This window comes from Marmota monax, unplaced genomic scaffold, assembly GCF_021218885.2.
Source record: "Marmota monax isolate L192 unplaced genomic scaffold, Marmota_monax_Labrador192_F-V1.1 WCK01_AAM20220418_F8-fsc00089, whole genome shotgun sequence".
NCBI classification, from domain to species: domain Eukaryota; kingdom Metazoa; phylum Chordata; class Mammalia; order Rodentia; family Sciuridae; genus Marmota; species Marmota monax.
This window is the reverse complement of record NW_026694744.1, coordinates 2,248,333-2,273,033: the sequence shown is the minus strand read 5'-3', so window position 1 is coordinate 2,273,033 and position 24,701 is coordinate 2,248,333. Positions and strand designations below refer to the sequence as shown.

At 37.1% G+C, this 24,701-nt stretch overlaps 1 protein-coding gene across 1 annotated transcript; it reads left to right on the top strand.

Moving 5' to 3' along the window:
* On the top strand, positions 1-24,300 carry Zrsr2 (zinc finger CCCH-type, RNA binding motif and serine/arginine rich 2). Its single transcript, XM_046424236.2, has 11 exons — positions 1-129; positions 530-609; positions 2,830-2,920; positions 6,101-6,209; positions 6,764-6,850; positions 9,862-9,900; positions 10,440-10,558; positions 16,799-17,012; positions 19,802-19,857; positions 20,626-20,735; positions 23,561-24,300. Exons 1-11 carry the CDS (start codon positions 92-94, stop codon positions 24,280-24,282), a joined length of 1,665 nt encoding a protein of 554 aa, XP_046280192.1. The 5' UTR covers positions 1-91; the 3' UTR covers positions 24,283-24,300.
* The last annotated feature ends 401 nt before the right edge of the window (positions 24,301-24,701 follow it).

Here is a 24,701-nt window from a genome sequence, read left to right as displayed (position 1 = left end):
ATGCCGCGCAGCACAGACGCCTGCGCTCGCCTTCTCCATTCTTAATCCCTCCTCTTCCGGTCAAATCTTGGGGGTGGGGTGCGCCGGTAAAATGGCAGCATCCGAGACGATGGTTCCTGAGAAACCTAGGTAAGCTCCGCTTGAGGAGATGGGCTGGAGAGCAAAAGGGACGGAGCTGGCCAAAACTGTCATAGAGGTTGAGCAGGCTGGAAGGAAAAGGGAGCTGGGCCCAAAGAGGGAGCCACCGCGCTCGTTTGGACCCTAACCCTTTCCCTGGCTGTCAGCCGTCGTCCGTGGGCTTAGGGAAGCGAGGAGGGGAACAAGTAGCAAATTGGAGAAAAACTGCTATTTGGGTGTGGAGGGATGAGGTAATAGTAGTTACATGTTCTGGAATTAAAACACTGGAAGTGCGATTTCTCTCCCAAGCATCCGAACGGTCTCCTGTCAGTGGGCGCCGGGAAGAGAGGATCCCGGGCAGCGCTGCGGGTGCGGCTGCTAACATTGATGTGTTTATTTTTCGATCTTCCAGTCACAAAAAGTACAGGGCCGCCCTGAAGAAGGAGAAAAGGAAGAAGCGTCGACAGGAACTCGCTCGATTGAGAGACTCAGGTATCAATAGGCTCCCTATCCGGTTTTTCTGGGTATGAAATTGCTCGCTCTATTCCCGCCCAAGTTAGGGCCCCAGTGTCGGAAGTCAAGTACTGCATCTGATGAAGAATTGCTGTGACTGCTGTCTTCCAAGTAAAGCTATTTTAGACCCATTTCACAAACAATGTTAATGCCCGAGAGGGGGAGAGTCATGGTTAATCATCATCAACCGATTTTGTATTTATTAAGTACCTAACAGTACAGGTGCAGGAATTATGAATTGCAGCAGCTAGCAAAGCTCTTGTAAATAGTTTTTGGTGGCGAATATATTTCTTTGTAAGCCCAGCATGAGTTGAAAGTTTTAATTAGACACTTTGCAAGTTTTCCCCAAACTTCAGTAATATAAGAGACCCTTTGTTTACTCAAATTATTATTATTATTGTGGTGGTGCTGGTGCTGGAGATTGAATGAACCCAGGGGTGCTTTACCGCTGAGCTACAACCCCAGACCTTTTTATTTTTTATTTTGAGACAGGGTCTTGCTAAGTTGCTGAGGGTCTCACTAAATTGCTGAGGCTGGCCTGGGACTTGGGATCCTCCTGCATCAGCCGCTTGAGTCACTGCGATTATAGGCACGGGCCACAGTGTCCGGTTTGTAGCATAATTTTAGGTATACAGTTACATATATAATACAATTAGATATATTGTGTTTATATGTATCCTCTCATATATTTTGATTGTACATGTACTGAAAATGCTACACTCAGAACTGTTAATGAACACCTCTGTGGAGTGAGTGAGCTTGTTTGGCAGCAGGGGATGGGGAGTTGAGTAAGCCATTCAACAGATACTTGTATCAACTAAATGCCGGCTCTGCCTAGTCTGTGGGCATACCTCGATGCAAGTCAGTCATATCTCTGGTCCTTTACATGCATTAGATCTTAATTTAATTGTCTTAATAATTATGTTAGAACTTAGCCTAAATTTTTTGCCTATTTTAATTACAAGTGCTGAAATAAAGTTTACTTAAGAATAATAAATTATTGTAGTGATCTTGGACTGGGTGAGTCTTTGGTTAGACCTATACTCAATATATGACAGACAAAATCTTTTTCCTTTAAGTTTGTGTTTTTCTGTTACATTTCCTCAAGATAACTTTATCCCCCCACCCCAATTTCACTGTTTTTTTTTTCTCAAAATTAAATTTTTAATAGAAGATGTATTTAAAATTATTTTACCATGTCTTTATTTTAAAATGGTTCCAATGCACAGAAAGTTGAAGAAACACTACAGTAAATACCTATGAACCCTTCTGCTAGTTTTGTCAATTGTTAACATTTGGCCTTATTTTCTCTCTCTTTATATATAGAGATACATACAACATTTTTTCTGAACCCATTACATAGCACTTCACCCCTAAATCCTTAAGCCTGCCTGTTCTAAGAATAAGGATGTTTTCCTGCAGAACCACAATACCAAACTTGTACCTATGTAAATGAAGAGTAATTCAATAGTATGCATGGGTCTTATTGAAACTTTCTCAAACGGGGATTGACTGTTTTGAAAATTTCAAGCCAGTTTTCTTGTGGAATGCTTTGCATTCTGGATTAGTTCATTTTCTTGTTATTAGCATCAGGTAATAAAATTTTTCTCATTATTAGCATCTTTATGCCAAAATGCTACAGAATGCATATTATAAACTTCTTATTGCATACATCATAAGAGCTATAATGACAGGTTGTTCCACTCTGAGTGAACAGAGTGTGCTACTGTAAGTGCACATTTCCCCCTTTACAATTAATCCTCATCTGTGAGATGACATTTTTGAGATGATGTAAATATCCTCATTCCAAGAAACTTTCATCCAATGTTTTTAACATCTTTTTCTGAGTTAAGTAGGAGTTGTAAAAGTGATGATTTTTCTGCTTCAGTCTTTCTACATTTTTTAGTTGCCATTCTTATGTAAAGATGGATGTTCCTTCTTTACATCCCACCACCTTTTTGAGTATCACTAGGGAACCATTGATTAATTTTAAAATTTTGATGTGTTTTCCACTACCATTATTATTATTATTTTGATGGTCACTTTATACCAAATTTAGGCAATTAAAGCCCTTATTATTAGAAAAGCTTAAAAAATTTTTAACATAAAGTTTATAAAGATTATATGTATGTTTTCCCTGAATTATTGACCAAGGATTTGCAATACCCAAAAGTTTAATAAACATTTGAATTTTCTCAGGAGTCTCACAGAAGGAGGAGGAGGAGGAAGAGGAGGAAGCTTTCATTGAAGAACAACAACTAGAAGAAGAGAAGCTGTTGGAAAAAGAGAGGTTAGCACTAAGTGAAATAAAGTGAACTCTGTTATTTTATAGGAATATTATAAGTCTTTAGTAGCTAGTATGGGTTTGTTTTCTGTATAAATTCTTGTATAAAATGGGTCTTATAAAATACTCTGTATAAACTATTTAAAACTAGCTGATGGGCTAAAATTACTTAATATCTTTTTTAAAAATGGAAATATTTTGTACTGTGTTTGCTAATTGATCAATGTTAAAAAATATATAATTAACAAGCATAGGAAGTGAAAGGTCTTTAATAAACAGCACACCCAAAGACAGCCACTACCAAGAAAGAAAATATAAATATCCTGTTCAATTCTCAAATGGCATGATATTTATGCATATTTTTCTATAAATTGCTTTCTTGTTAGACACATAATACATATATTTCATGTTGATACAGGGATCTAATTCAACCATTTTGATGTCAACACAGTATCCATTGTATGGATGTAGCATAATTTATTCTTTATTCATAATATATAGTTCTCTATTGGACTTTCAGGTTATAATGGATTTTACTATTATATAAAAAGTTGCAATAAGCATTGATGCTTATGTATCCTTGGTAATTGTCCTATTGTTTCTTTAGGGAAATGCCATGAAATGAAATTGTGATCAAAAGGATAAGTTCATGTAAAATGAAATTGTGATCAAAGGATAAGCAGAGTTGAAAGGGTATACTGGTTTGCAATTTGTATCACTTTCAGCAGTGAATCAAGGTGACTATGTCCCTATATTTTCAGTCACACTACCAGTTTTTTTAAATGCTGTAGTAAAAAGTTATATTTCATTGTTTCAAAGGTACATTTCCGAATTAGTAAAATTGAATATATTTATGGGTGTTTATTTATTTATTTTTTTTAATTTTTTTTTTGGTCAGCACTGGGGATTGAACACAGGACCTTGTGCATACTAGGCAAGCACTCTACCACTGAGCTCCATCCTCAGGCCTTTTTATTTTATTTTTGAGACAAGTTCTCACCAAGTTGACCAGGCTGTCCTTGAACTTGAGATCTTCCTGCCTCAGCCTCCCAAGTAGCTGGAATTACAGACATGTGCCATTGTGCCTGGCCTTTGTATACATCTTAGATTGCTTAAGTCTTACAGCTTTCTTTTTGGGGATACTTTTTTAAAAATGTATTTTATAAATAATGTTATTACTTGATTAAAGATACTAATTCTTTAACTGTCATGTGTGATATACATTTTTCTCCATCATTGTCAGTCCTAACTTACCTTGTAATTACTTGCTATGATTCGATTTTCATGTTGTCAAATTTCATTATAATATCTGCCCTTGTTGCCTGACTTTAAAAGGTCTCCTCTGTCATGTGATGATGAAAACTTCTATTTTTTTTTTTTTACTATTTTTTTTCAGTGAATAGTTTGTGGCACACACCAATATGAATGTATTTAATGCTATTCAACTGTTCACTTAAAAATGGTTAAAATGGTATATTTTATGGTATGTACTTTTTAACCACAATAAAAAGCAAGCATGATTTTTTTTTAAAAAGAGAATAAACTTTATAGGCATTCTTTAGCTATTTAGCATGATCAGTGGAAGTGTTGCTTGTTTTCTTGTAATTGATTCCTGTTATCTACCAAGGTACAGAAGTAGATGGAATTATCAAAATGTCAAAATATGTATGGAATGAAATAGGGAAGTAATTTTTGTTTTCCTACTTGAAATCCATCTTTTAAATTATATACATGTGTCTTTGTTGTCCTTGGATCTTTTGTTTATTCCTATATGAATATGCATACTCTAACTAATGTTGAAAAACAGGGAAATTAATGATAGGAAAGTACCATATGGATTTATGTCCTATTTTAAAGCAGATGAATAGTATATTCAAGTTATTAAATACTAAAATTTTTAACATCTTAATAATGTGGTCCTAAATTTATATATCATTTGGTTCAGTTATATACAATTAATATGTTTCTCAAAAGATTCGTAAGTCAGAGTTCTGCACACTGAAACATCTATATGGTTCCCTAAAGCACACATAGGAACTTTAAAATATGTAATTCACAGCCTCTACTATAGCTAAAATATGTGTTCCTGGAATCTGCAGTTAGAAATGGAACATATTTTCTTAGAATATTTGAAATTGTGGTTAGGTCCCCAGGCTAGACATAAAACCATATATAGCTCCTAAAGTTGCTGTAGTAATAATAGAACAATTTCTCATGTTCCATTTCTAGTCTTCAAAAATCAGTGGGAAAATGAAATCTAAGTTCTAAACACCTGATTAGCAAATAAACTTTGTAAATATAACCCCCTTTTAAGTTAGAAACTTGTGATATCATATATCTGAGACTCTTGCCACTTTAAGATAACATCACTTCTTATAATTAGTCATTTAAAAAAAAATCAACTAGACACCATTTTTTTAAACTTCTTTTCATCTTAAAACCAATAGCTTTCTTTATTTTAAAGACATGCTCATAGTGTAATTTTTTTTTTTCTTTTTTTCAGCAGTTTAGATGTTTCAAGGCAAACCACAAGAATCTCTTAACTATGTGGAGTAGTAGTCCAAGGTTCATGGCAAACCAGGTTTTCATAGTGCTACAGTCATAGAGTTGCCATATTTTTAAATGCTTAGAATGGGAAATATAGTGCTTTCATAATGTGAAAAGCTAAATGTTGCTTCAAAACTTGTTACCCACTTGTTTGCACCTAAACATTAGTGTGATTAGCCTAAAGGGGAAGTCATAGTCTTTTTTTTTTTTTTTACATAGAAGATGTCATAGTCACACACACTTATGAAACAGAATGAGTGATTGTAGCTTATTACTGTCTAGGAAGATACTTGCTGATAATTAGTCCTTTTTTTCTTTTTTTTTTTTTTTTTGTAATTGTAAATGGACAAAATGCTTTTATTTGTTTATTTTTATGTGGTGCTGAGGATCGAACCCAGTGCCTCACACATGCTAGGCAAATGCTCTACCACTGAGCCACAGCCCCAACTCCTGATACTTAGTTTTTGTCCAAATTTTTTAAGATATCTTTTTGTTCTCTTACCCCATTTTACTGATTTATAGAAAATACATTTCATGATATTTTAATCATTCTCCAAACATGTCTTTTTTGTTTCTTTTTGCTATCTTGTGTGTGTGTAGATTAATTCCCATTTATTTGATTACATCATTAATTAATAGGCAAAAATTACATGAGGAATGGTTGCTAAGGGAGCAGAAGGCACAAGAAGAATTCAGAATGAAGAAGGAAAAGGAAGAGGCAGCCAGAAAACGGCAGGAAGAACAAGAGGTACAGTATTAATCAAATAACCAATTAACTAAATAGTTAACCAAAATATCTCTCAGTTGCATATCTGGGCTGGGGTTGTAGCTCAGTGGTAGAGTGCTTGTCTAGCATCTGTGAGGCACTGGGTTCAATTCTCAGCACCATATATAAATATAATAAAGGTCCATCAACAACTAAAAAAAATATATTAAAAAAAAAAGAGTTGCATATCTTTCCGGCTATGGTGGTGCATACCTATAATCCCAGCAACTTGGCAGGCTGGGGCAGGAGAATTGCAAGTTCGAGCCAGCCTCTGCAATCTAGTGAGATCCTGTCTCAAAATAAAAAAATTTAAAAAGGCTGGGGATATAGCTTGGTGATAAAGTATCCCTGGATTCAATCCCTAGTACCAAATATATATATATATATATATATATATATATATATATATATAGTCCTTTTTACCAATATTTTTAGTTTTTCTTTTCATTTATTTGCTCTCTATGTTAAATGTTTTTTAAAAGTAAGTCTGAAAAGAAATGACCTTTCCTTCTCTCTTTTTTTTTTTTCCTTTAAAGAGAAAGTTAAAGGAAGAATGGGAAGAACAGCAGAGAAAAGAGAGAGAAGAGGAGGAGCAGAAGCTACAGGAGAAGAGAGAAAGAGAGGTGATTCCTGTCACAGGAGGATAGGCGCTGCGTATCTTCTTAGTGTGCACATGTGCTGGGTGATGGGTTTGAAGAAAAAGCTGTGGGCATGTCAGGGTTTGGATTTTTTTCTTGTTTCTTGTTTCATTTGTTTGGAAAGAGACTTTTCATCTAGAAACACACTAATTTCTTTGTGATGTTCTTCTTTGGGTCATTCAGTGACAGATTCCTTAAATTAAGGTTTTCTTTAGCTTTTACCCAGTTTGCCCTTTATACCAGCAATTAGCAAATTTTTTCCTTGAAGGGCCAGATACCAATATTTTAGGCTTTGTGGTCTATATGGAACCAGCTCTGCCAGTGTACCCTGAAAACAGCCATAGGTAATATGTAAACAAATGGTTAAGGTGTTCTAGTAAAACATTTCTACAAAACAGTCAGCTGGCTCATGCTTTGTTCTGTGTACCACTCTATAGCAAGTCATGTTTTTTGAGGTTTTGTTGTATATGTGTTGACTTCTTTAGAGAATATTTATATTGTTTCCACATTTATTTAGTTCTTAAGAAATTGAACAGCTTATGACACATCAATAAGAATTAGTTGACTTAAAGAAATCAGGAGCTCAAATAATGAGGCATTATTTAAACATTTTTTTTTAAACTGTTATTAAATCATGACTTTCTAACTTGGGCTATAAAGATAATTGTAGCTAACACACAGTTGTCATTTTAAAAAAATGATAATATGTTTGTATGTATGTATTATCTATATTTTCCAGGATTCTCTTTTAAAGATTGACTTTGTTTGCTATGCTGTTATTCCTTAACAGTGTATTTATTTCAAAGATAACACAGCTCATCTTTCCTTGACTGATTCATCAGGATGTATCTTTTTTGGAATATTGCTAAATTTGAATAGAGTCAAATTGGGTAATCAACTTATAATGGGGAAAATACATTTGTTTACATCCTAATCATGTTGGGGTAGAAGCAGCTTCCAATGCCTATATTTTTTGAGTCTCAGGCATTAGTTTCAGTGCAAATTTTTGATACCCTTATTTGAACACTGCTTTTGAGATGAAGCAACATAACATGGTAGGTTTTTAGGGAGGTGCAGAAATTATTTGGAGCTTATCATATTTTATAGAGAGAAATCAATTTCTGTCTTAATGGTAGAATATTCTTTTAGGGATCAAATAAAAACTAATGCTTCTTTTATGCTTTTGTTTCAAAGGAAGTCTGGTTAAATATTAAAGAGAAGTGGGTCAAACAAAATAAATTCTGAGCATATATGAAGGAATATGGGCTGTGGATATGGCTTAAAAATGGAGCTCAGCAGTAGAGTAGTGTTTACCCACTATGTGTGGGGTTCTGGGCATGATCCCTAGCATGAGGGGAGAACATGCAATGTATGTTTCTGTTGTATACATTTCTGTTGTGTATATGACACTTCTCTGGTGGACAGAAATAGAGCAGTGAAAAAGCACACAGTCTGTTCTCATTGAGGTACTTTTCTAGATGGGGAGTCAGATGATAAGTAAACAAAACACATAACTTAAAATACAATAAGATAATGTTAAATGCTATAAAGGAAGAAAGCAGAGAGTCATGTGATAGAGTGATGGGGACAGGGGAGTACTTATTTAGATTGCCAGGTTTAGGAAGTCTCTGAAGAGGTAATGTTTGAATTGACACCTGAGTGCAGAGATCTTGGGGAGAAGAGGCTTGGAAGTGGAAAGAAGGGCAGGGTACTCAAAACATAGAGACTAAAGAAAAGTGAGTCAGGGTATCCTGAGAAGTCAGGAGGGTACGAAGTCTGATTATGCAAGGCCTTTTGGATTTGAAGGAGTTTGGATTTTATGTTAAGTGTAATCAATGGAAAGACATTAAAAGGATTTTTTTTTTTAAGCCAGAAGTGACTTCATCCCATTTGTAATATTATATTCAATAGATCATTCTAACTTTTCATACAAAGAATGGGGGATGGTGAACAGTGACCAAGGAAGCGAGAGGGAAACAGTGTAACCAGTTTCAAGGCTGCCATTCCAGATGGGAGACAACAGTGGTTTGGATGAGGGTACTGCTTTAAAAAGATAAGTTCACAGATTTGGAGTGCTGCGAGGCAGAGTTAACAGAACTCTAGCTGGCAGATTGAATGGGAGAGAAAGAGAAGGAAAGTGAGGGGAATTCACGTCCTATTTTTAGTTTTTGTTTTGTTTAGTTTTCAAGTCCTAGTTTTAGTTTTTTTGTTTGAACAGATGGGCAAATGGCAGCACCAGTTAGTGAGAGGGATATTTAGGTAGGCGGGTGGAGGAGGACAACCAGTTCTGTTTGGGGTCTAGCATATAGCATATGGCTCTGGGTTCAATCCCTAGCAGGAGGGGTGGGTAGACCTCTGTTGTGAGCCTTTTAAGTTACCAAGGACTCTTCCATGACCAGGTAGGTATCAAGTAAGCAGCTAGATACATAAGTCTTATGTATTGCTTTAAGGAGCTAGTAAAGAAAAGTCTGTAGAACATAATTTAAAGCTTCTTCAAATACCAATTAGGTAGAAATTTACTAGCATATTGCAAGACTCCCTTTGCCTTATTTAAAAGTTTGAAATTTCTCATAAATCCTAGTTACTACTGGTCATAGTTTAGCTTCTGTTAAATATTTATAATGTTTTACCTAGTATTGTATTTTATAATATTAATTAATAAATTATCTTAAAACTAGAAGGTGATATAGATACTCAAATATACTAAATAATACTGTTACTGAAACTATTATATTTTAAACCTTTTTCAATCTGATCTAGTCAGTTTTCTATTTGAATAAAAATTCTAAGCTATATGTCCTTTGAAAGCTTTTCAGAAGATTTGTGCTTAGAAAGAAAATCAAAACCTAAAACCACGTGTATGTAGGTAGGTGTGTGTGTATGTGTATGTGTGTGTGTGTTTTAATTATTACACATTAGATTCTTAACCAGAGAAACCAGATGTGACTTACCTGACTTCCAGGTTTTCATTAGTCCTATGTTTGCACCATTTATAGGAAGCTGTGCAGAAGATGCTGGATCAGGCTGAAAATGAGGTATTTTCATAACCTTTCATTAAGAATTTGAGATCAGTTTATATTTCATTAGAAACAATAATTTCAGTAATGTTAGTTTGGTGGTAGGCTATTTAGATCACACCTGGATATCTGGAATCACTTTTGTGGCATTTTAGTGTATATGACAATAAGTTTATTAATGAACAAAAACAAGTGGTATTGAATCACCCTATGAACTATACTTATTTTGAGTCCTTAAGTGTGTATAAACAACATCACATACTATTAGCCTCAAATGGTCAGTTTACCTCGATTGAGAGTAACTTTTACTTTTCTCATGTTGGCTCCGTAAGTCTTTGGGTCCTCTTCAGAATAGATGAACAGAAAGGAAACCTGGTAGCAGTAGTGATACCTGATCAAGCAAAGTGACTGGGCAGCAGAGAAATTTATAACTTAAATATGAATGATTTTAACTGAAAACATTTTAATTTTTGATGGAAGCATTTGAATATTTTTGGAAACATTGAGTCTTTCATGGGTTTTTATACCACAAGTAAAGTTATGGTTATTTTCAACAGCTGGAAAATGGTACCACCTGGCAGAACCCAGAACCACCAGCAGATTTAAGAATAATGGAGAAAGATCGTGCCAATTGTCCATTCTACAGTAAAACGGGAGCTTGCAGATTTGGAGATAGGTAACATATTTTGCTTTATCATGTCAGAATGAAGTGATTCAAAATGGGAGGTTTTTGAGTACTCCTTTGGGGAGTGGCTCAATTTGAAATCATCAGGCCTCTGCTGCTTTTTTGCTGCCTCTGTCTCCTAAGCTGGTCATCCTCTGTACCCACCCTCTTCCCTAGGTGGGCTGAGCAGGGTGTGTCCTTTGTATTCTCTCTTTAACCTTTTGTTCGTTGGTTTCTTCCTGTGCTCATGTGAGTCCACAGTGAACAACTTGGACAGGGAAATTATTGGAGCAGCTGGCCTTTATCTTTCGAATGGTAAACACTGTGCCCAAAATAGACTTTTAAAACTTGACATGAGTAAAGGGACTCAGAAACAGACTCCTGGGTTCAAAAACTGGCTTCAGTAGCCTTCTCTTCAGAATCGTTATTTAAACAATCTGTGATTTAATTCCCCTCATGTGTGAAATGGGGTAGAAACACAGTATCATCCTTCTGAGGGGGCTGTGAGGCCGGAAGGAGTGAAGGAGTGAATGCCTGGCAAGCGCAAGGGACCACAGTGAGCACTGGGTGTTCTCTGGTGTTTTCATTATTGCTACGGTTGCCATCATTCTCTGATACATTCTTGCTCCTTGCCTCTTTTGGGATAATGATTTTGAAACAAGACATTCATTCATGTGGAAACCTAATGTTGATCTTTTCAGTCATTTAGCAAACATTTAAACACCTAGCTTATGCCAGGTAATGGTGATTTTTGTAATTTGGCTTATTTATGAATGAACAACTCCAAATTTCTAAGGGTGAATGAGTCTATTTGAAGCAAAATCTAATTATTTATCCTGTGGAAGAGAAGATCTAATGTCTTATTAATCCCTAAAAAGGGATATGAGTAGGGAAATTCATATGTATTTAATAAATATCTATATGTTGTCTCAGGTTTTTTTTGACTCATAAAATTGTCCATGGCCTGAGCCCCCCACCCTCCTGCTTCTTTGAAAATATGAGCTTTCTCTAGCTTTGTCTTTCTTCCTTTCTTTCTTTCTTTCTTTTTCTTTTCTTTTCTTTCTTTCTTTTGTTTTAATTTAAGCCTTCACACCATTTTTCATTTTTTAAGATTAATGGTTCTCAACCCTGGATGCATATTAGAATCATCTAGGAAGCTTTCAAAACTTATGTCCCCCACCTCAAATTGAATAATTCAGAATCTTAGAGACTCAAATGGCCTTAGTTTTGAAATGTCCTCATGTATTTCTAATGTGCCCCGGGATTGATGTCCAATATGTAACTCCCTTTATATTTTATGGCTGGGATTTTAGATGCCCAGAATACCTATAAAAGGACTTACAGGATCTGATATCTAGTAGAAAACCTCCTCTTGAGGAACTAGGGACTAAGGAAACTTTGTTCCCTTTGGTATCTTTAGAAGCATTTCCCATATGTACATTTAATCTTATCAAGAAACAGTAATAGGGCTGGGGATGTGGCCAGTGGTAGAGCGCTTGCCTAGCACATGTGAGGCACTGGGTTCAATCCTTAGCACCACATAAAAATAAGTAAAATAAAGGTATTGTGTTCATCTACAATTAAAAATTAAAAAAAGAAACAGTAATAATTAATATACAACAATTCCTACCAAAGAAAAACATACAGCAAATTACCTTTGTTGAGACAACTGAGTCAATTTGAATTCACATTTATGTGGGTAGTTGAACCAAGTGGTCTTTTCCAGCCCAAGGATCCCTTGTTATATATATATATTTTTAAAATATATATATATTTTTAGTTGTAGTTGGACACAATGTTTTTATTTATTTATTTATTTTTACTTTATTTGTTTATTTCTATGTGGTGCTGAGGATTGAACCCAGGGCCTTACACACACCAGGCTACCACTGAGCCACTACTCCAGCCCCTTATTTATTTATTTTTATGTGGTGCTGAGGATCGAACCCAGCTCCTTGCATGTGCTAGGCCAGTGCTCTACCACTGAGCCACAATCCCAGCCCTTGTTATATATCTTTAACACTTCTTTGAAATTTGAGACTTAAGGAAGCCTGAATCTGGATTCTTCTTCTGTTGGACCTAAGTGAGAGAAGGGGCAATGTCTTAAATGGTTGACACCCACTTCTTTGAGGAAAGGGGAGTGGCCTATTAGACTCTGATCCCATCTGAAAGTCATTTCAAGGAAATATGGACTGTAGTCACATTAGTTTGTGACCAATTTTCTTTTTCCTTTCTTGTGGTAGTAAAGATTGAACCTGGGGTATTTTACCACTGAGCTACATCCCTGGCCCTTTAAAAAAATTTTTTTAATGGTGATATTAAAAAAAAAAAATCTTCTATTTATTTATTTTTATGTGGTGCTGAGGATCGAACCCAGCGCCTCATGCATGCGAAGCAAGCACTCCACCACTGAGCTACAACCCCAGCCCAGCCCATTTTATTTTGAATTGCTGAGGCTGGCCTCAAACTTTAAATCCTCCTGCCTCCAGAGTTGCTTGTATTACAGGTGTGCACCACTGCACCCAGCAGTTTGTGACCACTTCTTACTGTTTTCATAGGCTATGAAATTTCACTACTATAATTATCAAAATATGAGAGTGATTCAGGTATTTGCATTGTTTAAATGATGAGTTGTGACATAAAATTCTGTAAAATTAGCAGTTAGGAAACCTAGCCCCATTGCTTCAGACAAGTACATTGTCCACTTTTACAGAGAGCCTTGGTGATTTGCTTCAGTTGATATAGCTGTTCTTTTCTTTAAGATTTGTCAGATTGTCACAGAAACACTTCCTTAACCTACACATTTCTTTGGTTGTTTTTGTAATTAGTACGGAATCCAATTAGAACATTTCTAGAACTGATGTTTTTTTTTTCAAATGACAACTCCTTTGAAAGGAATTTTATTGTTGTTTTCTTCTTAAAACAACATAATCACTGAGGAATTATTTACACCCCACCTACTTCCAGAAGTGATTTAAAGAAGGCTCATGATCAACTACATTAAGTTAAATTAAATAAAGGAAATTGAAAGCAAGGGAAGGAGGGGAAAGTGAGTTATTGTGAATGTATGATGCTTCTGACTCTGGATTTTAATGCATCCCATGCAGATACTAAGCTGTATGTTTCTTACTAAAAAAGAAGAATGAATAGTATCTCTGGAAAGACAAAATTTTCTTGGCACCCGATTCTTTTTTTTTTTTTAATTTTTAGTTGTATATTGACATGATACCTTTATTTTATTTATCGATGTGGTGCTCAGGATCGAACCCCGTGCCCCACATATGCAAGGTAAGTGCTCTATCACAGAGCCACAACCCCAACCCTTGGCACCTGATTCTAAATGTGTCTCCCATGGAATCTTGGATAAAGGCATTAGATAGGAAGATGGACAGTAACTTTGATAGATTTTTTTTTTTAACACAATGCCTTTATTTATTTATTTTTTTTATGTGGTGCTGAGGATCGAACCCCAGTCCCGCCCGTGCTAGGCGAGCGTTCTACCGCTGAGCCACAATCCCAGCCCCAAATTTTTTATTTTTATTTTATTTTATTTTTTTGGTGGTGCTGGGGCCTTGTGCATGTGAGGTAAGTACTCTACCAACTGAGCTATATCCCCAGCCCTGATAGAAGTTTTATAACAGTTGATGTGTAGTTTTCATGAGAATGTTTCTTACAGTGACCTTTGCTAAATGATTACAGCCCACCTTTCACATGCAGCATAGTGATTCTATGAAAGACAAAGGTTGTGAGCACCAGAAATGCTCCCTTGAGATAAGGAAAAAGAAGAATAGCCAGTTAGTTGTTCCTGAGGGGTCCATTAGATACCCACACAATTTATTGGCATGCTTGGGCTAAATAATGTTCAACTCTGTGTTTTTGTGGCAGTTTGACTTGATTCAGGTATCAGTATCATGGGTAAATAGCATGCCAAATCTGGCTAATCATCAGGACCTGGTGAGGTGGTATTTCAAAAATATGGGTTCTCTACCCCTTGAGCTCTGGGGCAGACTGGAGAAATCTCTCTTCCAAGTAATTCTGAGAACCACACAGCCTTGGTACCATAGCATTAAACTCCTTCCTACATATTAGCTTTTTTAGCTGACCTTTCTGTGGGGGGTCTAGGGCTGCCTTTTGAATACCCTCAGATTGTAATGACTGTCTCCAGGCCAAGCGGGGATTTTCCCTACACAGGGACTTTGACTCTATTCTAAAACTGATGAATATTCATTTGACACCCTGGGAACTAAGGCCAGTTTTATTCAGATCTAACAACCCCGTCAGCAGAATTTTAACCTCGTTAAGTTGTTTCCTTGTCTAATTCCCTCTATATGTGCTTCATACTTATAAAATTTAATTTACCACAAACATTGCTGGCCAGGTTGAATCCTTGCTCTTAGTGCTGTCAGTAGCAGTACTTGGGAATATGGATCTAATTACAAGGTCTCTAATTGAATAATCAAGAAGGTCATTTGGAATATAGAAAATTTCACATTAATGAGCATTGGTGGAACATTTCTAAGTTGGGCATGGTGTGTGTTGTGCATTCTCACAGGTGTATAGATGGATATTACAGCTGTGGAAAGCAAGCATGAGTAACAGTCACTTCAGGGTCAAGGATTTTCCTAAATACTTGCCTTATTCTTTAACTTTTTGTCTTACTGATTTAAAAAAAAAATTTTTTTGTTGTAGATGAACACAATACCTTTATTTATTTTTTAAAAAATATTTTTATTTTTCAATTGTAGTTGGATACAATACCTTTTATTTATTTATTTATTTATTTATTTATTTATTTATTTTTATGTGGTGCTGAGGATCAAACCCAGGGCCTTGCACATGCTAGGTGAGCGCTCTACTGCTGAGCCCCAGCCCCAGCCCCACAATACCTTTATTTTATTTATGTATTTTTATGTGGTGCTGAGGATCAAACCCAGTACCCACATGTGCTAGGCAAGTGCTCTACCACCGAGGCACAACCCCACTCCTGTCTTATTGATTTTTAACTAGAAGCCTAACAAAGAAATTTTGTTTATTTAGAACTTTGAATTATATATTTCTTTCCCACTTTAGAAAAAGGAAGCAAATAAAAAATTAAATTCATATAAAGGATTTTAAGAAGAATTGTTCACATGGAGTCTCATCAGCTTTTCCTTGTTCCAGTTTAAACTGTGAAAAGAAAATTCTTCATAGTGATTAGCCTTCATTAAATAAAAATTATATTTATTGTACTCTATAATGAACAGGCACCAGATTGTAGGTTAACTCAGATCTCCCAGATCTGTCTCTTCCAACCATATGACCTGGGCAGATGGGCTTCTCTAGGTTTCAGTTTCTTTCTTTCCAAAGTGGGGATAGTACTAGTACCAATTGTCCTGAAGGTTTTAAGAATCAGAGGTAAAAATGGAGTGAAAACTCTAAAGTGCTAATCATAGATGAGATTAAAATTCTCTACTCATTGAAAATTCTTAGATTGCCCTATTCTCTATGCATGTAAATTAACTGAAGATCATGTAGTACCAAGATTCTATTGTTAATTTTGCTATCTTCCCAAGAGTCCCACGTGTGGCATCTCATGCCTGTCACCATACTCTGTCATACCAGTGGGGCTTTCTTTTTCCCTATAGCTCAACATATAAAAAGCTTTCTATTTACTTTCTTTTGGTGTTGGTGGTGGGGTACTGAGCATCAAACCCAGGGCCTCATGCGTGCTAGGCAAGCATTCTACCCATGAGACACATCCCCAGCATTAAAAAAAAAAAAAAATTACTGAATTTCATGGCATATGAAGTTGAAAATCATTTACAGTCTGAGATCTGTGTGTGTGTGTGTATGTGTGTGTGTGTGTGTGCGTGTGCGCGCTACTGGGAATTGATGCAGGGGTGCTGTACCACTGACCTACGCCCCCATCCCTTTTTTATTCTTATTTTGAGACAGGGTCTCGCTAAGTTTCCGAGGCTGGCCTCGAACTTGCGATCCTCCTGCCTCAGCCTTCCAAGTTGCTGGGATTACAGGTGTGTGGATTACAGGTGTACACCACTGCACCGGGCCCAATCTGTCATTTTAATGAGAAGCCAATATATTGGTCAATCTTATAACAGTTTTCTCACATGCTGAAACTTGACATCTGAGTAGGATTTATCTTCCAGGCAAGTCAAAACAGCTAAGTTACTTGAGTCTTTATCTCTTAAGTTTTTTACAAATGATTTTTAACTATTGGACTAGTGAATTGTTTTTTTTTTTTTTCATATGCAGGTGCTCACGTAAGCATAACTTTCCTGCATCAAGTCCCACCCTTCTTATTAAAAGTATGTTTACTACATTTGGAATGGAGCAGTGCAGGAGAGATGACTATGACCCTGACGCAAGCCTGGAATATAGCGAAGAGGAAACCTACCAACAGTTCCTAGACTTCTATGATGATGTGCTGCCTGAGTTCAAGAATGTGGGGAAAGTGATTCAGTTCAAGGTGAGTGTATGTGGAGAGGACTGTTGTGCCTCCCTCTGAAGTATTCAGTGCATGAGAGAGCTGGGGCCCAGGCTGTTTACCTGGGTGGAGCCGTGTGCCAATACATGCCTGGCCCAGGATCAGGCCCTCAGTAAATGTCACTTACTTCATCACTTTTCCTTTTCCACCTCCACTCTGGTGCCATATAGATGCCATAAAAAAAGGAATCATGCCATATAGATACCACATGAAATCATAAGTGTGTATTAGTGTGAAATTTCTGGACTAGTGGGGTCTGGGTTGGTGAGGATTTTTTGTTTATTCAGTACCTTTGTGCTGTTTGAATTCTTTTCCTGTTGGAACTCTGTATCAGGTCCTTGCACATAGCTGCCCAAGCTTTCACTTAAACACTGCCTTTGGTGGGCAGTGTATCCCTTCCTTCCTCTGTAGGCACTTTACCTAGAGCTGTGGTGATGCAGCAGGACTCAGCTTCACTCCCTGAGCATGTTGGTGCACTGTGTTGATGGTGCCTGCTTGCATCTTCTGCCCAAGATGCTCGTTCTTGGTTCTGGAACTACACAAGAAACATAGATCTTTTGATTTCTTTTCTTTTTTAACATTATTTTTATTCATTGGCTACTTTCAGTACTGAACATAGCATCACCAAAACCATGGTTTGTGATGACGTATACTAGATAAGAAAGAGGCATTCAGATGACACATAATTATTTTAAAACCTTGAAGGTCAGATGTGATCCCTGCTGCTCCTGGGACCCATTAGTTGAATCCTAACAATGAAGCCTCCTAACCTGTTTATTTGATCAGATTTGAACCTGAATGACTTTGTTTTGTTAGGGCAAGAAAAATGTCCCTTAGCTTGGGAAAAAAAAAACAAAACACAAATAAATCTATGATATTTGTCTGCAATTGGAAATGACAGTAAAGAGTTGGAACAGCTGAGAAACAGATATATTCATGAAATTCAAGGCCATGCTTCTATTAACTGATGTGAAGATCTTTCAAAATTCTTTTAAGATTTCTTTCCCACTTAACCTTTTGTTTCTGTGGAGTATGCCTTCCTGTCTTGGTGCTGCTCAGCACAAGCAATAACCAGTAAGTGGAAGTGCATGGTCACACCTACAAGACACCACCTTGAAGCAAGCACCAGCTGTGGAAGCAGTGTGGTTTGACCAGGCCTGTGCTCTCAGACTTGTCACTTTATCTTTAAGTGCTTTTTCACTTACATCAGTGGTGTCCCTCATGCGATTCTTGGATCATACTGTTTCTGTGATATGGTAGTGGTAGAGCTGCTTTTAAAACTTCAGACTGGTTAATGGAAATCATACCATTACCTGTGATAGGCTGCATCCACTGACCATGACATTAGGATGACCAAGCTCATGCTAATCACATTGGCAGTTACAAAAGGAAAGCTATTTAGTAAATTTTTACAGGGAGAAATTTTAGAATATCAAATTTGTTACAGAAAATTAATAGCAGGTCCTTGGGAACCATTGGATTAAATAATCTTAAAGGTCTCTGGCACAGCTGACACTCCTTAGGACTTTCATTCTTCCTTTTAAGGATGGTGTTGCAAACTGTCATTGAGTATGGATCCTGCCCATTTTGGGATGCTCTAATAAAAATGCTCTGGAACAGATTTGTAAAATTATAGATTAATTTGGAAGAGAAAAACTAAACACCAGTCAGTATATTTGAGTACCTTCTTATATACCATATTAAAAAATAAACTTGTCATTTTTGAAGACAAATGATCAAGTATTCCTAGTAATTCCTAGTAATAAGAATAATGCATATAAAAGTCAGATATTATTCACACCTATTGGCCAAAAGATTATAAATTCTATTGATCCCAAGAGTAGGTAAGGATGTATATATTAGTTAAACTTCTTCAGAGAGCAGTTTGTCAATAGTTTGTGAAGTGGAAGGCACAGCTAAACTACACATTGGCATGTTCCTTCTGGTTGTGCACACTAGAGAGGTCCTTACACCCACAGAAGTGTGTTGAAGAATGCTGACCACAGTGCTATTTGTGGATAGAAAATTGGAAGCACCTCAGTAGCCATCATTAGAGGAGCAGATATATAAATTTGCTAATTTGATGTATCAGATAAGTCATTAAGTTTACACTATTATATCTTGAAAAAAGAATGTAGAACAAATATAATTTTTAGAAAGTTTTAAAACATACAAAACAAAGATATACATTGTTTATTAATACATATGCATATTTCCTTGCATATATATGCAGAAATATGTGTATTACAATATATGTGTGAATGTGTGTGTGTGTATGTATGTACATTGTGTCTGTGTAAATCTATATATGTATATGTGCATTAGTGTTTCTGTTTAGTAAAACAGGCTACCCCCAGCCTCCAGGTAGTGCCCACCTATGTGATGGAGAAGGGAAAAGATCAGGATGGCAGGATTTCAACTGGGCCTTCAATGTTTTACTGTTTAAACATTCTTGGTCAAGAATGAAAAATGTTAGTGTTAAACCTGGGTAGTGTTGTCTATGGATTGATTTACATTCTCTGTATTTTTATGCATGTGTGAAACATACTTATGGGTAAAAGCAGAACTGATCAACAAGAGATTAGATAATTGGGGCCTGCAGTGCTTCTCTGTGCTGAAGTATGCCTTAAATAGACACAAGAGTGGGCTAGTGTCTCTGTTTTGGAATCTTTGATTAGTAATTACTTTTGGGAATGTTAGCCTGGCAAAGCATTTGATGACTGAATGGTTTTGTTAAATTTTTTATGATAGCATTTTTCATTGTTCCTTAGGTTAGCTGCAACTTAGAACCTCATCTGAGGGGCAATGTGTATGTTCAGTACCAGTCGTAAGTATTGTGACCATGCCATGTTTTGTCATGGTATGATCTTTTGTTTTTGTGGACATCTAGGACTTTTAAACTGGATATATACCCTTCATATGCATGGTATTTTTCAAAATGTTAATATTAAGAGCTGACATAAAAACATAGAAGACATGTGAAAATAATACATTTGTATTTCATTCTTTAAATATTAGCATAGTTTTGAATCTTTTACAATATGGTTATATTATTACTTATATAACTTTAATTAAAGTTCAAACTGAAAAGGGATAACTAGAATAGAGAATATAAAATATAAATGTAAAAAGCCAGAGATCGAAGTCCCAAATGATCTCAGTGTGCATTTGACCAGCTAGGAGAATAGTTACTCTATCATTTCTGCTTGTCTTGCTGTTTCCCTAGGCCGCACCATGCCTAATGGGTTCAATTAGCCATTGTAATAAGGAGCACAGCAGCCCTAGCTAAGAAAGCACAGGCTCTAACAATGGAAAGCACTTCTGCAGTTTTAATGGCCCAGTCTTTTGGATTAAGAAGCTTTGACTCAAGCCAATTTCCATGCATCACAACCTCTCAGAGGGTTAGTAAAAAAGGCTCCTGAATAAATTTCAAGCTGCAGGAGCCAGAATGTTCTAATGAAGACTCCCTAGGTAGTACAGAAACAGCAAACTTGGTGGTCCTATGATACCTGAGTAAAAGGGTTAATTAATAATAGGGTTAATGTGCCTATTAGAGTTATTATAAAGCACATCCTTTGATTTTTTTTATTCAAAGGGAAGAAGAATGCCAAGCAGCCCTTGCTCTGTTTAATGGACGTTGGTATGCAGGACGGCAGCTTCAGTGTGAATTTTGCCCAGTGACCCGATGGAAAATGGCAATTTGTGGTAAGAAACAACATAATGATTCCCCCCCCCCCCCAATTATCCCACTATATAAAAGGATATTAGGGGGAAAAAAGTTCTTTTAAAAGGATGAGACATTGCTTTTGCTTCATGCAGATGAACAGGGACATCATGTAAAGGACACTGCAGTTTTGATCTGTAATAGACCTTGTGGGTCACTTGGTGGAGGAGGTGACTGAGGTCACAATGAGGTGGCAGAAGTGGGGTAGAATTTCAGTCTTCCAATCTTCAGCCCTAGACTCTTTTCTGACAAATCACGAAGCCTAAGAAGTGTCTGCAGGCAGCCATGTTGTCCTTATGGCAGTTTCAGAGGTGTTTTCTATTCATTGGTTCTCTTCACTTGAGCTGTTTGTTTCCATCTTTTTTCTCTAAAACATCTTTCTCCTTTACCATAAACATTACCTATAGATAATGTTTCCCATCTTTGGAAATCATGCTCTTGTGCATTAGAAACCAAATGGGAGGTATAGGATTAGTTAAGTGTGCGTTTGATGAGTTCAGTTACACTGACTCATGGGGCAGTGGCAACGGAACCAGGAAGTGATTCAGCACTGTGTAGGACAGAGCCTGCAGTATTGAAGTCCTAGTTATTTTCCGATTTCTAAAAATGGGCTTGGCTGAATCCGTGTGCAAATTTCCCAGGTGAGAACGGATGATGTTCTGATGCCTCAGGAGTGCACTTATCCTTCCCTTTACTTGTGTTTCTTGGCTCAATGCTTTCACCTGCTTAAAATCTCAGTAAAAAATATATATAATTTATAAAGTCTGAATCTTTAGCAATCTTATCTTAATGGATACTGTCATTTTAAAACCACTTATGAAGCAGGGGAGAGATTTTAGAATTCCTTGCTTAGGGAAACCAGAAGAACCATTAAATATCAAGTTTAAAGGCTCTGGGAATGAAAGTGATGGAATTGTTTTCTCCATGATTGTTTCTTTTGCCAGTTTGTGTGAATCCAGTGTGATTTCATGAGGTGCTTCTGAGTATAGCTTTAACTCTGCCAAAGCAAGAGACTATATTATTATTTTTGTGGTATTGCGGATTGAACTCAGGGCCTTGTGCATTAGGCAAGTATTCCACCACTGAGCTCTCCCCTCAAAACCCCCATCCCATTTTTTAATATTTATTTATTTGTTTGTTTGTTTATTTTTTTTTTAGTTGTAGACAGGCACAATATCTTTATTTATTTATTTTTATGTGGTGCTGAGGCTCAAACCCAGTGCCTCACATATTCGAGGCAAGCGCTGTACCACTGAGCTATAAGCCCCAGCCTCCTTCCCCTCCCATTTTAAAAATAACAGCTTTGTTGTTTTTCTTAGTGGCTAATGACCTTGAACATCTTTTTGTGTCTTTATTATTGGCCATTTCTATATCTTCTTTGGAGAAGTATCTATTTAGATCCTTAATCCATTTTTAATCAGGTTGTTTCTTCTTTTATTACTGAGTTCTTGATGTATTCTATATGCAAGTACCTGATCATAAATATGATCTGCAGGGCTGGGGTTGTGGCTCAGTGGTAGAGTGCTCGCCTAGCATGTGTGAGGCACTGGGTTTGATTCTCAGCACCACATATAAATAAATAAAATAAAGGTATTGTGTCCACCTACAACTAAAAATATATATATTAAAAAATTATGATCTGCAAATATTTTCCCCTATTCTGTGGGTTGTCTTTTTACTTTTGTGTTCTTTGAAGCACAAAAGATTTTTATTTTATTTTTTTCAGTATTGGAGATTGAACACAGGGGCACTATACCTGACTCAGCTATCTCTCGATCCCTTTTCATTTTTTATTTTGAGGCAGGCTTTTGCTAAGTTGCATCGACTGGCTTCAAATTTGCAATCCTCTGTGTCAACCTCCTGAGTAGCTAGGATTATTGGTGTGTGCCACCATGCCTGGCATTATTTTATTTTAATGAAGTCCAACTTTCTTTCTTTTGGGGGGACTGGTATTTCTGGTATCATATCTAGGACTGCATTGCTTAGCCCAGGGTCTCAAATGTTGTGTTTTCTTCAGAGTTATAGTTTTGTCTCTTACATTTAAGTCTCTGATCCAGATTGAGTTCATTTTTGTATATAGTATATGGTATAGGAGTATTTCATTTCTAGCTGTTTTATCTATTTGGGGAATAGGAATTTAATGGGTTGTTTTGGTTTGTGTGTGTGTGTGTGTGTGTGTGTGTGTTAGTTACTGGGGATTGAATCCAAGGGTGCTTTCCCATTGTCTCACTGGACTACATCCTCAGCACCCCCCACACACTTTTTTGAGGTATAGTTTTGCTAAGTTGCTCAGGCTGTCCTTGAACTTGCAATTCTCCTGCCTCAGTCTTCCAAGCTGCTGGAGGTGTTTGTCACCATGCCTGGCTATAATCTTACTTTTAAAGCGTTAAGAAAATATAGGCTCATCTACCTATGATAGGCCTTTTCTTTTGACCAGTGGTTCTGTCCTGCCATCGCCATGCGCTTTTGAGGTCATCACCACAGGGACCCCAAGGCCTGGCTCTTCAGTGTTATTAGGGATGTAATTACTGTAGAAAAGGTAATGTGGTCACCACTTGTTCAGTTGCACTCTGATGATACAATAGGTGTACAGAATATTCTGGTTAATTAAAACTTCTGAGTTTTAGTTGTCAGAACATTTGAATGTTTTTGAAATTTTGAGAATCAATATATGTAAGCCTCTTAGCTAGCAAATAATAGGAAGTAATTCAAACATATCCGAACATCAGAAATGTACCTTTGGAACGAAGTGCCATCTTCAGAATACACAGTAGTAGTTGCTGTTTTTCTCACTGTGCCATTGCAGGTTTGTTTGAAATACAACAATGTCCAAGAGGAAAACACTGCAACTTTCTTCATGTATTCAGAAATCCCAACAATGAATTTTGGGAAGCTAATAGAGACATCTACCTGTCTCCGGATCGGACTGGCTCCTCCTTTGGTAAGAACTCAGAGAGGAGGGAGAGGATGGGCCACCACGAAGAATACTATGGCAGGAGGAGGAGAAGAAGCCCTAGTGCTGACCACAAGTACAAGAGAAATGGGGAGTCTGAGAGGAAGAGGAGAAGTGCACACAGGGCGAAGAAATCTCACAAACACATGACAAAGAGTCGTGAGAGGCACAATTCTCGAAGCAGAGGAAGAAAAAGAGACCGAAGCAGGGGCAGGGGCAGCCAGAGCCGGAGCCATAGAAGCCGAAGGAGCCACAGGAGCCAGAGCCGGAGTCGGAGCCGCAGGAGCCGGAGCAGGAGCAGGAGCAGGAGCCGGAGCCGGAGCCGAAGTCGGAGCAGGAGCAGGAGCAGAAGGAGCAGGAGCAGAAAAAGCAGGAGCCGGAGCCGGAGCCGGAGCCGGAGCCAGAGCCAGAGCAGGAGCGGGAGTAAGAGCCGGAGCCGGAGCCGGAGTAAGAGCCAGAGCCAGAGCCAGAGCCAGAGCCAGAGCCAGAGCCAGAGCTCATCTAGATCCAGGAGTTGTGGTGGGAGGAGGTCAGGTAGTAGAGACAGAACGATTCAGAGTCCCAAATCCAAATAAACCTATTTTATTCTTCAATGGTTGCGTATCTTACTTATTATGGATACTACATTCTTGGATAGAGGACTGTGTGCTCAGATGGGTTCCCAAGTCTGACAAAAGCCTATATAACCTGGAATCCTATTTTAAAATATTTTAACTCTTTGATAATCACAAACTTGTGTTTAGTATAGAAAATCTAATAATATGAAAATTACTTATAACTCTTACCCTGAGAGATTATTAACCCAGGAGCATTGCATTTTCTTTTTTCCTCCTCTTATGAGCATCTACACATTTTATTTTATATACACATATATAAAATTATTTATGTGTGTGTGTGTTTACACCACACACACACACATACACACATATAATTATTTTTTTTTTGGGGGGGGGTGTACTGGAGATTGAATCCAAGGGCATTTAACCACTAAGCC

Bases quoted from the DNA above. Each gene is read 5' to 3' on its own strand.
- Zrsr2 (XM_046424236.2), top strand. From the start codon at position 92: ATGGCAGCATCCGAGACGATGGTTCCTGAGAAACCTAG. The intron at 130-529 runs GTAAGCTCCGCT...TCGATCTTCCAG, and splicing joins ATGGTTCCTGAGAAACCTAG to TCACAAAAAGTACAGGGCCG. The intron at 17,013-19,801 runs GTGAGTGTATGT...ATTGTTCCTTAG, and splicing joins GGAAAGTGATTCAGTTCAAG to GTTAGCTGCAACTTAGAACC.